At 42.3% G+C, this 14,737-nt stretch overlaps 1 protein-coding gene across 2 annotated transcripts in view; it reads right to left on the bottom strand.

The window, feature by feature from the left end:
* The window catches only part of FGD6 (FYVE, RhoGEF and PH domain containing 6), a 151,834-nt gene that overhangs the window by 97,010 nt on the left and 40,087 nt on the right, over positions 1-14,737 (bottom strand). The window contains exon 3 of one of the 2 annotated variants that reach the window (XM_053585574.1): positions 7,313-7,466. In XM_053585574.1, coding sequence (XP_053441549.1) covers positions 7,313-7,466 — 154 coding nt within the window. The remainder of the gene's footprint in view (positions 1-7,312; positions 7,467-14,737) is intronic. The other variant, XM_053585575.1, reaches the window with a different exon arrangement.

Genomic DNA, 14,737 nt, shown 5'->3' with positions numbered 1-14,737 from the left:
CTCATTGAAGTTTTGCTTTGTATTTCCCTAATGGCTTATGATGTTGAACACCTATTCAAGAGCATATTGGACATTTATACAACTTCCTTTGTCTATTCAGATCCTTAGGCCTGGGTTATTTAACTTTTTATTATTTTTGTAAGAGTTCCTCATGTTTTTTATTTATGAATCCTTCCTTAATCGGAGATATGATAACAGTATTTTATACTGTTAGTTGCCCTTTCACTTCCCTTTACTATCTGGATTGTACTGTTTGCGATAGTAAAGCTTTCAGTTTCGATGAAGTCCAATTTATCTATGTTTTTCCCCTCTTGTCACTTGTGTTTTCACTATTGTATCTAAGAAGACTTTGCCTAACCCAAGGTCACAAAGAGTTACTCTGTATTTTCTTCTAAAGGTTATACTGCTTGAGTTCTTACACTTAGGTTTATAATTCCTTTTGAGTCATTTTTGTTTCTGGTGAAAGGAAGAGGTCTAACTCCATTCTTTTTTTTTTATTTTTTTATTTTTTGTAGAGACAGAGTCTCACTTTATGGCCCTCGGTAGAGTGCTGCGGCCTCACACAGCTCACAGCAACCTCCAACTCCTGGGCTTAAGCGATTCTCTTGCCTCAGCCTCCCGAGTAGCTGGGACTACAGGCGCCCACCACAACGCCCAGCTATTTTTTGGTTGCAGTTTGGCCGGGGCCATGTTTGAACCCGCCACCCTCGGTATATGGGGTCGGCGCCCTACCGACTGAGCCACAGGCGCCGCCCTAACTCCATTCTTTTGTAGACAGATATTCAGTAATTCCATCACTGTGTGTTAACACTCTGATTTCTTTAACTACATATATTCTGACTTTTTATATTACACAGTTTCTTTTTTTTTTTGAGGCGACAGAGCCTCAAATCGTCGCCCTGGGTAGAGTACCGTAGCATCGCAGCTCACAGCAACCTCCAACTCCTGGGATCAAGCGATCTCTTGCCTCGGCCGGCCTCCCAAGTAGCTGGGACTACAGGTACCTGCCACAACACCCAGCTATTTTTTGTTTGTAGTTGTCATTGTTGTTTGGCGGGCCCGGGCTGGATTCAAACCCACCAGCTCTGGTGTCTGTGGCTGGTGCCTTAGCTGCTTGAGCTACAGGTGCAGAGACATTACACCGTTTCTTTTCTTTTTTCTTTTTTTTTTTTTTATAGAGACAGAGTCTCACTTTATCGCCCTCGGTAGAGTGCCGTGGCCTCACACAGCTCACAGCAACCTCCAACTCCTGGGCTTAAGCGATTCCCTTGCCTCAGCTTCCCAAGTAGCTGGGACTACAGGCGCCCGCCACAACGCCCGGCTATTTTTTGGTTGCAGTTTGGCCGGGGCCGGGTTTGAACCCGCCACCCTCAGTATATAGGGCCGGCGCCTTACCGACTGAGACACAGGCACCGCCCCATTACACAGTTTCTTAAAGTTACCTAAAATCTATTATGAAATGAGATTGCTATAAATAAAATAAATGACTTTTAAGAATTATATGACTAGGGCGGCGCCTGTGGCTCAAAGGGGTAGGGCACCAGCCCCATATGCTGGAGGTGGCGGGTTCAAACCCAGCCCCGGCCAAAAACTGAAAAAAAAAAAAAAGAAACAAAATTATCTGACTAAGGGTGGCGCCTATGGCTCAAGGAGTAGGGCGCCGGTCCCATATGCCAGAGGTGGCGGGTTCAAACCCAGCCCCGGCCAAAAACCACACACACAAAATAAAAAAAAAAGAAAGAAAGAAAAAAGAATTATCTGACTAAGGCCATGTATTTAGTAAGTGGCAGAGCTGACAGTGAAACACAACTCTCAGAACACCAACTTTCAGACTTGCCCCACCGGCTTCAAAAAAAATTGCCAAATTATAATTTTTTTCATTAAAGCACAATACTACCTTTTATAGAAACAAGTTTGACATTTACTCAACAAAAATTAAGAAAAGGCAAACTTTAAGGCCTGGCGCAGTGGCTCACACCTATAATCCCAGCACTCTGGGAGGTCCAGGTGGGCGGATTGCCTGAACTCCTGAGTTTGAGACCCCATCTCTAAAACAACCGGGCGTTGTGGCGGGTGCCTGTAGTGTCAGATACTCGGGGGAGGCTGAGGCAAGAGAATCACTTGAGCCCAGGAGTCTGAGGTGACTATGAGCTATGACACCATGGCACTCTACTGGGGGTCACAGAGTGAGATTCTATCTCAAAAAAAAAAAAAGGCAACTTGAAACAATATATTTATTGTAAAGTTACACAAAGCTTCAGATGCTTAAGATTTTGCTTGCTTATTTTCATAAAAACCAACAACAATAACTAAAAATCTATTAAGCACTCATTTTGTGTCAGGCAGTATTCTATAAGAATAAGAAAAAGGGTCCTCTTTACTCCCTTCTTAAAGACGGGGAAACTAAGTCAAAGAAAAATGAACAGAAAAGCATTCACCAGGCTGTGGCTAGACGAATTAACAACTGTCTGGAAAGGAAGAGTGAGACTATCAGGTGGCGCCTGTGGCTCAGTGGGTGGGGTGCCAGCCTCATATACCAAGGGTAGTGGGTTCAAACCTGGCCCAGGCCAAATTGCAAAAAATAAAAACAGCCAGGGCTTGTGGCAGGCACCTGTAATCCCAGCTACTCGGGAGGCTGAGGCAAGGGAAATGCCTAAGTCCAGGAGTTGGAGGTCGCTGTGAACTAGGTGACACCACAGCACTCTACTGTGGGCGATAAAGTGAAATTCTGTCTCTTAAAAAAAAAAGGAAGAGTGAGATTATTACTGCTGTTATTGTCAGGGATGAAGCGACAAAGAGTCAGTTCATCAGAGGGGCTGAGAATTCTAAAGGAGGGAAATTATCCATACCACTGGCATCAAGCAAAAAATGTAAAATGTCCCTGATCAACAACGTGGCACAACTAAGAATGTAAAACAATAATATAAATACAGGAAGGGATAGGAAAGGAAGGCACAAACATAGAGGAAGGAACCCTGGGAATCTCCACTACCCACAAAATGAATGAGTCAACCAGGCAGTGTTATTACAGGACGTGTGGGGAAGAGGCGTAACACGGGACAGAGATGAATCCTTCCTTTGTATCCGGAGACCCCAGTTGGAAGTGGTAACCAATGTTGATCACAACTTTGAGAAGTATGAGGAGAACTTAGAAAAGGTTCAAGGAAAAGAGACAACTAAACCAAAATGATAAAAAAGACTATCTTGGGAAAACAAAGAACTTAGGGTTGCTCACCAAAGGGAGAGCAATGGTTGATTTAATCATGGTCTTTAGAGAGAAAGGGTGTTTGAATGCTCTTCCTCAAACTCTTCACAGGCTTTGGCAATCACTGAAATCTCAGTCAACTTCAGGATGATAGGGAACATGGTTAGAAAAAGAGTAAGAAAAAAAAGAAAAAAGAAAGAAAGAAAGAATTAGAAAAAAAAGAGAAAAAAGATATTTAAAGCATTAGGAAAAAACCTCAGTTAAATAAGTAGTATCATTTTCTCAGAGGCTTTTATCCAAAGCAGCCTCTGTAAGCCAGGAGTAGTAGCATGCATCTGTGATCCCAGCTACCAGGCGGGCCGAGGCTCAAGGATCCCTTGAGCCCAGGAGTTCAAGACCAGCCTGGGCAACATAGTGAGACCCTGCTTCAAGAAAAAAAAAGCAGGGGTGGGGGTGGGAAGGCCAAAGTAGCCTTCTCAGCATCTAGCACACCATCCTGAGATATTGCCTTCATAGCCCATGGCACTCTGCAAGTTCCCCATGCTTATGCGTTTGTGGCTCCTCTTGTCCCCTTAGGATGTAAGCACACAGAAACTTGGACCTTGAGCATTATTTATCCCTAGTAAATACCGATAGTACCTAGGACACAGTGGGTATTCTATAAATATTTGTAGAATTTACGTCCACAAAGCAGCAACATGGGAAGTAAACGTTCAGATTTTAGCAAGACAGATGCCAATCAAGACACAAGAGGAATTGCTTGTGAGTTGAAGTAAAACCTGAGGCTGCTCAGGTAGACGGCCGTGCTGTCACAGCTCACAGCAACTTCAAACTCTTGGGCTCAGGTGATTCTCTAGCCTTAGGAATGCTGTGGGTCTGTAAGGAGGGAGTCACTCACATGTCATAAGAGTTTTATAAATTCACCTGCCTAAACAATGTCTAGTGGTTACTGCCAAAACCACGATTTCATGCCTTCCAGCACAGAAGCACAGTCTTGCTCGTCATTAATAATCATGATCACTGAGCTCTTACTGTGCAATGGACAATGTTCTACAGCTTTCCATACATCAAATCATTTCATCTGCACCATTTTCTAAATACTGGTTTGTTTTTTTTTTTTTAACCTATCTATAAAATGGTACTTTTTAGCCCAGAAAGGTTAAACAATTAGCCCGAGTTTAACTCAGATTGTACCTGGTAGAAACGGGACTTAAATTCAGAAAACTGCATTTATATCATTCATTTAAGGGTGAAAATAAATTTAAAGGGAGCAAAAGTCTGTTAAACAGGAAGAATAATGAGCTGATAAATTATGGCACAGGAGTTAGGTCACATGGATTTTCTTTTCTTTTTTTTTAACATTTTGTTCTATACATTTTATTTATTTATTTATTTTGTTTTGTTTTGGGGTTTTTTTGCAGTTTTTGGCCAGGGCAGGGTTTGAACCCGCCACCTCTGGTATATGGGGCCGGCATCCTATTCACTGAGCCACAGGCACCACCCCAGGTCACATGGATTTTCTTCATGGCTTGATATGTTTGTGTGGATCTTTTCAAATTCTATGTAGCTGTAACATTCCAAAATGTCCTGGAGGATCTGCTGATGTACTAATATTTTCCCTTTATTGATATCTTAACTAAAAGAAAGGTGATTAAAAATGAAATAGACATTCATGTCAAATTAAGTGAGACATTATAATGAAGGCCCTTGACACATCCTGAACAGTTACCAACCCATGGACAATCTTCACGTCTGCTGTGCTCCCCAAACACATACACTCCCAAACTATTTCAGAGCAAACAATAGTGTACTACTCACAGCAATATGATTGAAACGCATGTAATGCTTTACTTTCAAAAAGTTGAGGCTCAGCACCTGTGGCTCAAGCGGCTAAGGTGCCAGCCACATACACCTGAGCTAGCAGGTTTGTATCCAGCCTGGGCCCGCCAAACAACAATACGGCTGCAACCAAAAAATAGCCAGGCGTTATGGTGGGTGCCTGTAGTCCCAGCCACTTGGGAGGCAGGGGCAAGAGAATCACTTGAACCTAGGAGTTGGAGGTTGCTGTGAGCTGTGATGCCACAGCACTGTACACAGGGTGACAGCTTAAGGCTCTGTCTCAAAAAGAAAAGTTGAAAAAGAATCGGAAGCAATGTAAGGAACAATCCTAAGAGGGATTTTCTTTTCTTTTCTTTCCTTTTTTTTTTTTTTTGGAAACAGAGTCTTGCTGTGTCACCCTTGGTAGAGTGCCGTGGTGTCACAGCTCACAGCAACCTCAAACTCTTGGGCTCGAATGATTCTCTTGCCTCAGCCTCCCAAGTAGCTGGGACTACAGGAGCCCGCCATCATGCCTGGCTATTTTTTTGTTTGTTATTGTCATTGCTGCTTTAGCAGGTCCTGGCCGGGTTTGAACCCACTAGCCCTGATGCACGTGGCTGGCACCCTATCACTGAGTATGGGTGCCGAGCCAGGGATTTTCATTATCAAAAAGAAAGCCAGTGGAAATTCATAAAGATAATTTCTCAAAACTCACTAAGTAGGCCTGGAGCAGTGGCTCATACCTATGTGTAATCCTAGCACTCTGAGAGGCCAAGGTGGGTGGATCATATGATCTCAGGAGTCCAAGACCAGTTCAAACAAGAGCAAGACCCTGGGAGAGAGGAGGTGGGTGAAGGGAGGGGTGATTGGTGGGATTACACCTGCAGTGCATCTTACAAGGGTATATGTGAAACTTAGTAAATGTAGAATGTAAATGTCTTAACACAATAACTAAGAAAATGCCAGGAAGGCTATGTTAACCAGTGTGATGAAAATGTGTCAAACGGTCTATAAAACCAGTGTATGGTGCCCCATGATCGCATTAATGTACACAGCTATGATTTAATAAAAAAAAAAAAAAAAGAGCAAGACCCTGTCTCTCCTAAAAACAAAATAATTAGCTGGGCATTGTGGCAGGAGCCTATAGTCCCGGCTACTTGGGAGGCTGAAAGAAGAGGATTACTTGAGCCCAAGAGTTTGAGGTTGTTGTGAGCTACGATGATGCTATGGCACTCTACTGAGGGCAACAGAGTGAGACTCTATCTCAAAAAATAAATAAATAAATAAGCCAGGCGCGGTGCCTCATGCCTATAATCCCAGCACTTGGAAGGACGAGGTGAGTGGATTGCCTGAGCTCACAGGTTCTAGACCAGCCCAAGCCAGAGCGAGACCTCATTTCTAAAAATAACCAGGCATTGTGGTGGGTGCCTGTAGTCCCAGCTACTTGGGAGGCTGAGGCAAGAAAATCGCTTAAGCCCATGAGTTTGAGGTGGCTGTGAGCCATTATGCCACAGCACTCTACAGAAGGTGACAAAGTAAAACTCTATCTCAAAAAAAAAAAAAAAAAGAAATGCCCAGTGGTTACAGCGCCAGCCACATACACCAAGGCTGGCAGGATTGAACCAGGCCTGGGCCAGCTAAACAACAATGACAACTGCAACAAAAAATGGCCTGGTGTTGAGTTGGGCACCTGTAGTCACAGGTACTTGGGAGGCTGAGGCAAGAGAATCGCTTAAGCCCTAGAGCTGGAGGTTGCTGTGAGCTGTCATGCTACGGCACTCTACTGAAGGTGACATAATGAGACTGTCTCAAAAAGAAAAATAAATAAAATAGATAAATAAAAAAATAAAAATCACTATGTAAGTGATATGGACTTAGAAAACATGGTAGTATGTTAGTTTACATTACAGCAGAAATTAAATTTAAATTTGAGAAGTGTTTTACAAGTTTTAAAAAAACTGATGAGGGGGCGGAGCCTGTGGCTCAAGGAGTAGGGTGCCGGTCCCATATGCTGGAGGTGGCGGGTTCAAACCTAGCCCCGGCCAAAAACCACAAAAAACAAAAACAAAAACAAAAACTGATGAGGGTTTTTGCGCCTACCAGCTAATAAATAGGTATTACGTTACAGCAGAAATTAAATTTAAATTTGAGAAGTGTTTTACAAGTTTTAAAAAATCTGATGAGGGTTTTTGTGCCTACCAGCTAATAAACACTATCCCCAAGCACAGTGAAGGGCCAAAACCCACAAAAGTTGAAACAAAGTAGAAACAAGTAAATAGCCAGATGTACCTGTTTGTCTTCCAATGGGTCAGGCTCTCCCTTACTGGACTCAGAGCTGACCTCATCCTCATCAGAACTGTTGATGACTTCCTCCTCATCAGAAGGAAGGTCACCAAGACCCAGATTGAGATCATTCTGTCCCTCCTGGGATGCTCCAGAACTGCTGAAAGAGAAAGTATTCACTGGTCACCCTTAATAACAAGGAGTGTGAGCAAAACAAAAACCAAACCAACCACCTGTCTTTGTAATGTGAGCAAGGTATGCTAAGGAGGTTAGAACAGGCGTCCTCAAACTTTTTAAACAGGGGGCCAATTCACCGTCCCTCAGACCGTTGGAGGGCCGGACTATAGCTTAAAAAAAAAAAAAAAAAAAACTGTGAACAAATTCCTATGCACACTGCACATATTTTATTTTGAAGTCAAAAACAAAACAGGAACAAATACAATCATACCGGCTCATGTGGCCCATGGGCCGCAGTTTGAGGACCCCTGGGATGGAAACAGCCAGACCTGTGAAACTTCCTCTTCCTTTAACCTGCCTGGGCTGCCCCTAAACCCAAATTCATTTGTTTAATTTGTAACAATAGGAAGGTGTGTGGGAAGCAAATTTCCCAGATGTTCCCATCCTATTCTTCCATATAGCCTTCCCTAGAACAGTGTTTTTCTTTTTTTTTTTTTTTTTGGTAGAGACAGAGTCTCACTTTATTACCCTTGGTAGAGTGCCATGGCATCACACAACTCACAGCAACCTCCAACTCCTGGGCTTAAGCGATTCTCTTGCCTCAGCCTCCTGAGTAACTGGGACTACAGGCGCCCGCCATAATGCCCAGCTATTTTTTTGTTGTTGTTGCAGTTCAGCCGGGGCCGGGTTTGAACCCGCCACCCTCGGTATATGGGGCCGGCGCCCTACCGACTGAGCCACAGGCGCCGCCCTAGAACAGTGTTTTTCAACCATTTTTATCTCAAGGCACACTTGAACCTACAGTTAAAACTTCTGTGTCACACTTAAATTACGTTTATTTTTTAAAAAGTAAAAAAAGAGAGTGAAATTAATGTGCTTTGAACTTCTTTTGAGAGTAATTTAATTAATGATGTTTAAAATTTTTCCATGCACACCTAAGAACGTCTCAGGGCCCACTGGTTGAAAATAGCTGCTCTGGAAGATCATGTCTGTACGCCTACTATAAACCAAGAAGCCTCATAGGGAGCGTGCTGGCTTACTACACAGGGCACTGGCTGTACAGGTATCCTAGAAGATCTGCTGCTTCCTTGGGTGTTTAAAACAACAAAAACCAAGTAATGAATCTCTGAGGACTGGGAGGTAATGACGGTGATGACAAGCAATAAGGCGTATGCTCCTGTGACCATGAGCCCCCACCATTGTTGTTAGGTACCCAAATCAGAAGACATGGGAAGGAACAGAGGATGTTACCAATTCTTAGGCTCTCCTCAAGACCTACTGAATTAGAAACTCCAAGGTATAGGGCCCTGCATTTTAGCAAGCCTTCCAGGTGAATCCACCACGGGCTGAAGTTGGCAAACCCGGTCATTTACCAACTCTCCTCCCTGGACTGACGTCAGCAAGGTTTGACAGTTTGTATTGACACAGACCTCAGGAACCTGCAAGCCATTGTTGCAATCCAATCTGTGGGGGGAATTCCAAAGGAAAGTCCCAGACAGATGGAAATAATTCTAGAGTTGCTTGTAAAGACTCAGAAACAAAATGCCTGTAGCATGCTTTTCTGTGGTTGGTCTACAAGAATACAAGAATATCTGCAGGACAGAAAAGTACAGGTGGGACCCGTAAAAGATCCACAGAAAGTCACAGGGAAGGACACTTGAGCAGAACAGACAGTTGCATTCCACGCTGGCAAGCTCTTTACGAAGGTCATGGGCAGGTCACTCAACTGCCAAAGCTACAAGTTGAACGTTTGTAACGGGAATCTTAAAAGCCGAAGATAAATTTTCTGCCAGTTCCTGATTACACACTGTAGGATACAGACTTGCCTCAGAAGTCATTCCTGGAGCCCAACTGTTACAAAAACCAGTTGGATGGAGGCAGAATGCCAAAAGGAACACTTCCCACTGCCAAAGACGGGGTTTCCTATTACTCAGTGGCTGGGGGCCTCAGGGAATCATATCATAGCCTCAATTCAATTAGGTGGGTGCATACTTTATCAGAGCTCACCATGACAGGGAAGAGACTCACTCCCCAGAGGCTGACATGGGGGTGTGGAGGGTGGAAGCTTTTTAGTAAGATCTATGGCAAGATTTGCTGTCTCTGGGTATGGAGATAAGGGCCAACCCAGCTGAGTAGTTCATTGTTGTTTTAGATTAGCAAGAGTAAGGTGAGTTAACAGGATACACAGACTGCAGGATCCACCCATATAGGTAGAAGAAAAAAGATCTTTTCTTGTTGGGGGTGGGAGGGTTGTTGGGACGTTTGTCTCAAACTAAGTATTCTAAAACTCCTGGGTTGAAAGGATCCTCCTGCCTCAGCCTCATGAGTAGCTGGGACTACAAGTACAGGTCACTATACCTGGCTTATTTTTTCTATTTTTGGTAGAGACAGGGTCTTGCTTTTGCTCAGGCTGTTCTCAAACTCCTAACTTCCAGGGATCCTCCCTCCTTAGTCTCCCAGAGTGCTAGGATTAGTTGTGAGCTGACTCGCCCCATTCCCCTTCACTTGTTTTTATCTTAATTCCTTATCTCTTTACATTTTCCAAAACGCAGTTAGCAGGACACACAATTCAATTTCCAAGTGGCATCAGCACCTCCAGGAATCTTGGAAATGGAGACTGTTAGCCCCCTGCCAACCCACTGAATCAGCATCTGTTTTGTAACAAAATCCCAGTGATAGGTATGAGAAGCTCTGCTCTAAAAGGCTTTTTGAATCAACCCAGCTGTGTTTTTGGACTCCAAAAGTATTGACAGATTTGGGTAATTAGTAATAGGGCTGTACCACCTGTGAAGAAATTAGGTTTATTTTGTCTAAAGAGAGAGCTGAAAGGTGTTTCCTGGTCAAAAGTTTGGAAAGCTGTAATTAAGAAGATAGCAACTAGTTGTTGCCACATCCTTTAGGGATAGGAAAGGAATCAAAGTGCAAAAGTTAACGTTTAAGAACAGGAACAAAGAAGCTTTAAATATTACAACTACACGGAAAACACAGGACTGTGAAGTAACAGGAGACTTTGGTGTCTCTTCTGACTCCTGCGTTATCTCACTCACCTGCACTTGGTTCCCTCATTAAAATGTAAACTTCTAAGGACAAGGAAATCGTGTTTGTCAGATGAATCCCCAGCATACAGCCTAACACACAAGAGGCCCTCAAGAATTTTTTACTGAATAAACGAAAATCAGAGCAGAAGGCATAGCGGGTTAAATTTCAGAAGTGCAGGTGGCCTGAACGAGGGTGGCTACCTTAGGAATTGAGAAGGGGACTGATTTAAAAAAAAATCATCAAGAGACAGGGTAAAGGGGTGGGGAGGAAAAACTCAAGTAACAAGGTTTCAAGTCAAGGTCACCAGCAGAGTGAGAGTGACATAAACTGAAACAGACACAGGGAACAGGGAAGCTGATTTTAAAGGAAAGGTAACAGGTTTAATAGCAAAATCAGGAAAGATGACATTTAGGATCCATATTTACATGATCATTTCTCTTAAAACTATTAAGCTATTTTCCCACACAATGGTTAACAGCTTTTGAATTTACCTAGATAATTTTAGACTTCTGATAATACGGATCGCATACTGGTGCCAACATTGTAGTTTGAGGCTCTTCTATTTTTTTTTTAATTTCCTTCCCACTGTCAGAAGGATAGCATGCTGACACTGCCTGCTTTGAGGGTTAAAGGAACAGGACAGAGTGCTTCCTCCACATTTTCCTGCCTAGTTAGGGCCTAATTTGATAGTTGAAGTAAAAGGAAAATAAGGGGCAAAGCAACCAAAACGGAGACCGGGCTCCACTTCCCCAGGCCATCCTTTCTAAGTCAGATCTGCTTCTGGAAGGGGCCTGGTCCCTAGAAAATTGGTTAGTTTCTAGTATCCTGGAGTAAAGACAAATGTCAGTAAAACCAAAAATAAATTCCTACTGATGGCAACCACTCCTTCAATTCCACATGCCAAGACTTACATACATTTGGAGTGATGATTATTCAATGCCATCACCTTTTAAAAATTACTGATCTTGCATAAACTGAGAATACCTCAAATGCTGGGTTGGAGTTTTCTCTGTAGAGAGATGGACCCTATAACCATTGTATTGTTTTTTTTCAGATCATTGAGATATTCTAGATGTATTTAATAAAGAATGCTTTTTGGGTAAAAAAAATAAAAATAAAAAAATTACTGATCTTTTTTTTCCTATATGTTTGTTTCTACATATAGACAGTATACACTCCACAGGAAGTACATCAGATTTCTCTTTCAGGTAAGATACCGCACAGGATGATTTCTTTTAGAAGAAATTGTCTTTTGAAAAATATTCAATCTATTTCCTCTAAGAGTTTTTAGAAATGTAAAATCTGGATTATGTGGAGTCAGGCATTAACAGTTTGCCTGGGTTCACCATAAAAAAAAACCTGGGAAGTCTCCACTAAATCAAAAATTCTAGCAAAGGGAAGGGAGAAGGACAAAGGTGGCGAAGAGAGGGAAAGGAGAGGCAGAGTTAACGGAGGGACGCTTTAAAACAGAGTCTCCTGTGTTGTTGACAAATCTAGTTAAGTTTTTTTCTTCTCTTGCCTGTGATTTTATTCTAAGCCCCTTAACCAAAGACTATTCCGTGTAATTCCTCCCAAACTTGAAGAAAGCTCATTCCAATACCCTCACCTCCAGAAGTTTCTTTCTCATTTCCAAGTCACAACATGTAAACCTGAACTTCTGTGATCTTTCTCTTACTCTTCTCTCTACTCCTGGCTCAAACTGAACAGAACCCGCTCGTCCTCAGGATGTTGTTGTAATTCTTTGTCAAACGCTGTCTCCTAATGACTTGGTGACTATGTGTTTCCTTTGGTGACTCTCATATTTATGACAGAATGAGCGGAAAAAAACTATTAAGGACTTTAAGGATGCACATTACATGGAAAAATTAGCAAAAATATTTAAAATACGTTATTTAATAGTTATTTTATAATATGCTAACTATGTAAAATTGGTTCACAATTTTCACCAGAAAATTATTTCTAGTAGGTTTCACCAGAAAACATTTTAACTCTATGACTTCAGTTACCCTATAAAAGTGTAGATTCCACAACAAATCAGTAAGCGAGGTGATGGACGTGTTCAGCAGTTTTGATGTAAGCAATTCACATTGTATATCAAATCAATACACCGAACCCCATAAATGCATCAATATACAACGATGATTTAATTTAAAAAATGTAGATTCCAGGTTCAGGTGAAATCATGAATCAAATCAACAAAAAAAAAAAAAAATTTTTTTTTAGAGACAGAGTCTAACTTTATCTCCCTCGGTAGAGTGCTGTGGAGTCACACAGCTCACAGCAACCTTCAACTCCTTGGGCTTAGGTGATTCTCTTGCCTCAGCCTCCAGAGCAGCTGGGACTACAGGCGCCCGCCACGACGCCCAGCTATTTTTTTGTTGCAGTTTGGCCAGGGTTTGAACCCGCCACCCTCGGCATATGGGGCCGGCGCCCTACTCACTGAGCCACCCAGCCAACAAAAAAAATTTTTTAAAACCTTCTAATGCTCATTTTTGGTTCATCTTCTCAATTACATAGTACTTCTGGAATTTTCTCCATCCCCCTCCCCCACTCGGATGGTTTTCCTGGGAACTAGCCTGAAATGAGTAAGTCATCTGTCTGATTCTTGTAGGAATCATGGCACAACTTGGGAAATAGGCATTTGTAGCCATTTGCATCCTCCAGTAAAGCAAGTGTCAAATACTCACGTCATGTTTTTAGACGTTGCAAACATAAGATCTTACACAATTATTTTAAGTATATACAGAGCTAGGGTGACAATATAAAGCCAAAAGATAACATAAGAGTCTGAGGCAAACTTATCTGACTTAAACAAATAACAGGTTCAACAAATGTGACCCCTCTGTCCTGGGAGGTGAACTGGATTATCTAGTGCAGTGTTTTTCAAATGATGAGAGGCTCAATGGCGCCGCCTATGGCTCAGTGAGCAGGGCGCCGGCCCCATATACTGATGGTGGTGGGTTCAAACCCAGCCCCAGCCAAACTGCAACAAATGATGAGAGGCTCTTAGGTGTGCCTTGAAAAAATTTTAAATATCACTAATTAAATTATCTACAAAAGAAGTTCAAAGCACAGTAAGTATATTATTCTTTTTACCTGTTTTTTTTAAACAGAACCTCACTCTGTCACCCGGGGTAGAGTGCCATCATAGCTCACAGCAATCTCAAACTCCTGGCTCAAGTGATCCTCTTGCCTCAGCCTCCGGAGTAACTGGGACTATAGGCACTTACCACCATATCTGGCTAGTTTTTTTTGTTTTTAGTAGAGACAGGGTCTTGATCTTGCTCAGGCTGATCTTTAGCTCCTGAACTCAAGAGCTTCCCCTGCCTCGGCCTCCCAGAGTCCTGGGATTAGGACATTAGCAACTGTACCCCGCTTTTTTTAACTTTTTTGTTTGTTTGTTTGTTTGTTTGTTTTGTGTGTGATTTTTTGGCCGGGGCTGGGTTTGAACCCGCCACCTCCGGCATATGGGACCGGCGCCCTACTCCTTGAGCCACAGGCTTTTTTTTTAATCAACATAAAGTGATTAAAGAAAGTGAGCCAAGAAAGTTTAACTGTAGGTTCAAGTGTGCTGTGAAATAAAAAAGGTTGAAAAACGCTGATCTAATAGGTCTTCTCCATTATTAACTACTATGACTTAAAAACAAAAACAAACAAAAAAAACAATTCCACAATGCTTCAATAAAACATAAGGCTATAGGTGCTGAAGTTCTTATTACAGTATAATAGCATAAATCCTTCCCTTCAAAGAGAAGTACATATATTAATTTTTAATCTTCTTTTGGGAAGCTACTTGCCTAAAGGTTAGGACAAACTTTAATTTTTAAAGCATATGGTTTTGTCATCTTGACCTTAATTAAAACAAAATCCCATAACATATGTATGTAGTGCATTAACTTTTTTGAGTTAAAGTCTTTGATCAGTACCCACAAAATAAAAATAAAATTACTTGGTTCAACACCTATAGCTCAGCGGCTAGGGTGCTAGCCACATACACCAGAGGTGGTGGGTTTGAACCCGAGTTGGGCCTGCCAAACAACAATAACAACTACAACAACAAAATAGCCAGGTGTTGTGGCAGGCACCTGTAGTCCAGCTACTTGGGAGGCTGAGGCAAGAGAATCGCTTGAGCCCAAGAGTTTGAGGTTGCTATGAGCTGTGACACCATGGCTCTCTACCAAGGGTGGCATAGTGAGACTCTGTCTCAAAAAAAAA

The sequence above is a fragment of the Nycticebus coucang genome, chromosome 3 (genome assembly GCF_027406575.1).
Source record: "Nycticebus coucang isolate mNycCou1 chromosome 3, mNycCou1.pri, whole genome shotgun sequence".
Classification (NCBI taxonomy): Eukaryota; Metazoa; Chordata; class Mammalia; order Primates; family Lorisidae; genus Nycticebus; species Nycticebus coucang.
The sequence above is the reverse complement of the archived record's forward strand: the minus strand, read 5'-3'. Positions and strand labels throughout refer to the sequence as shown.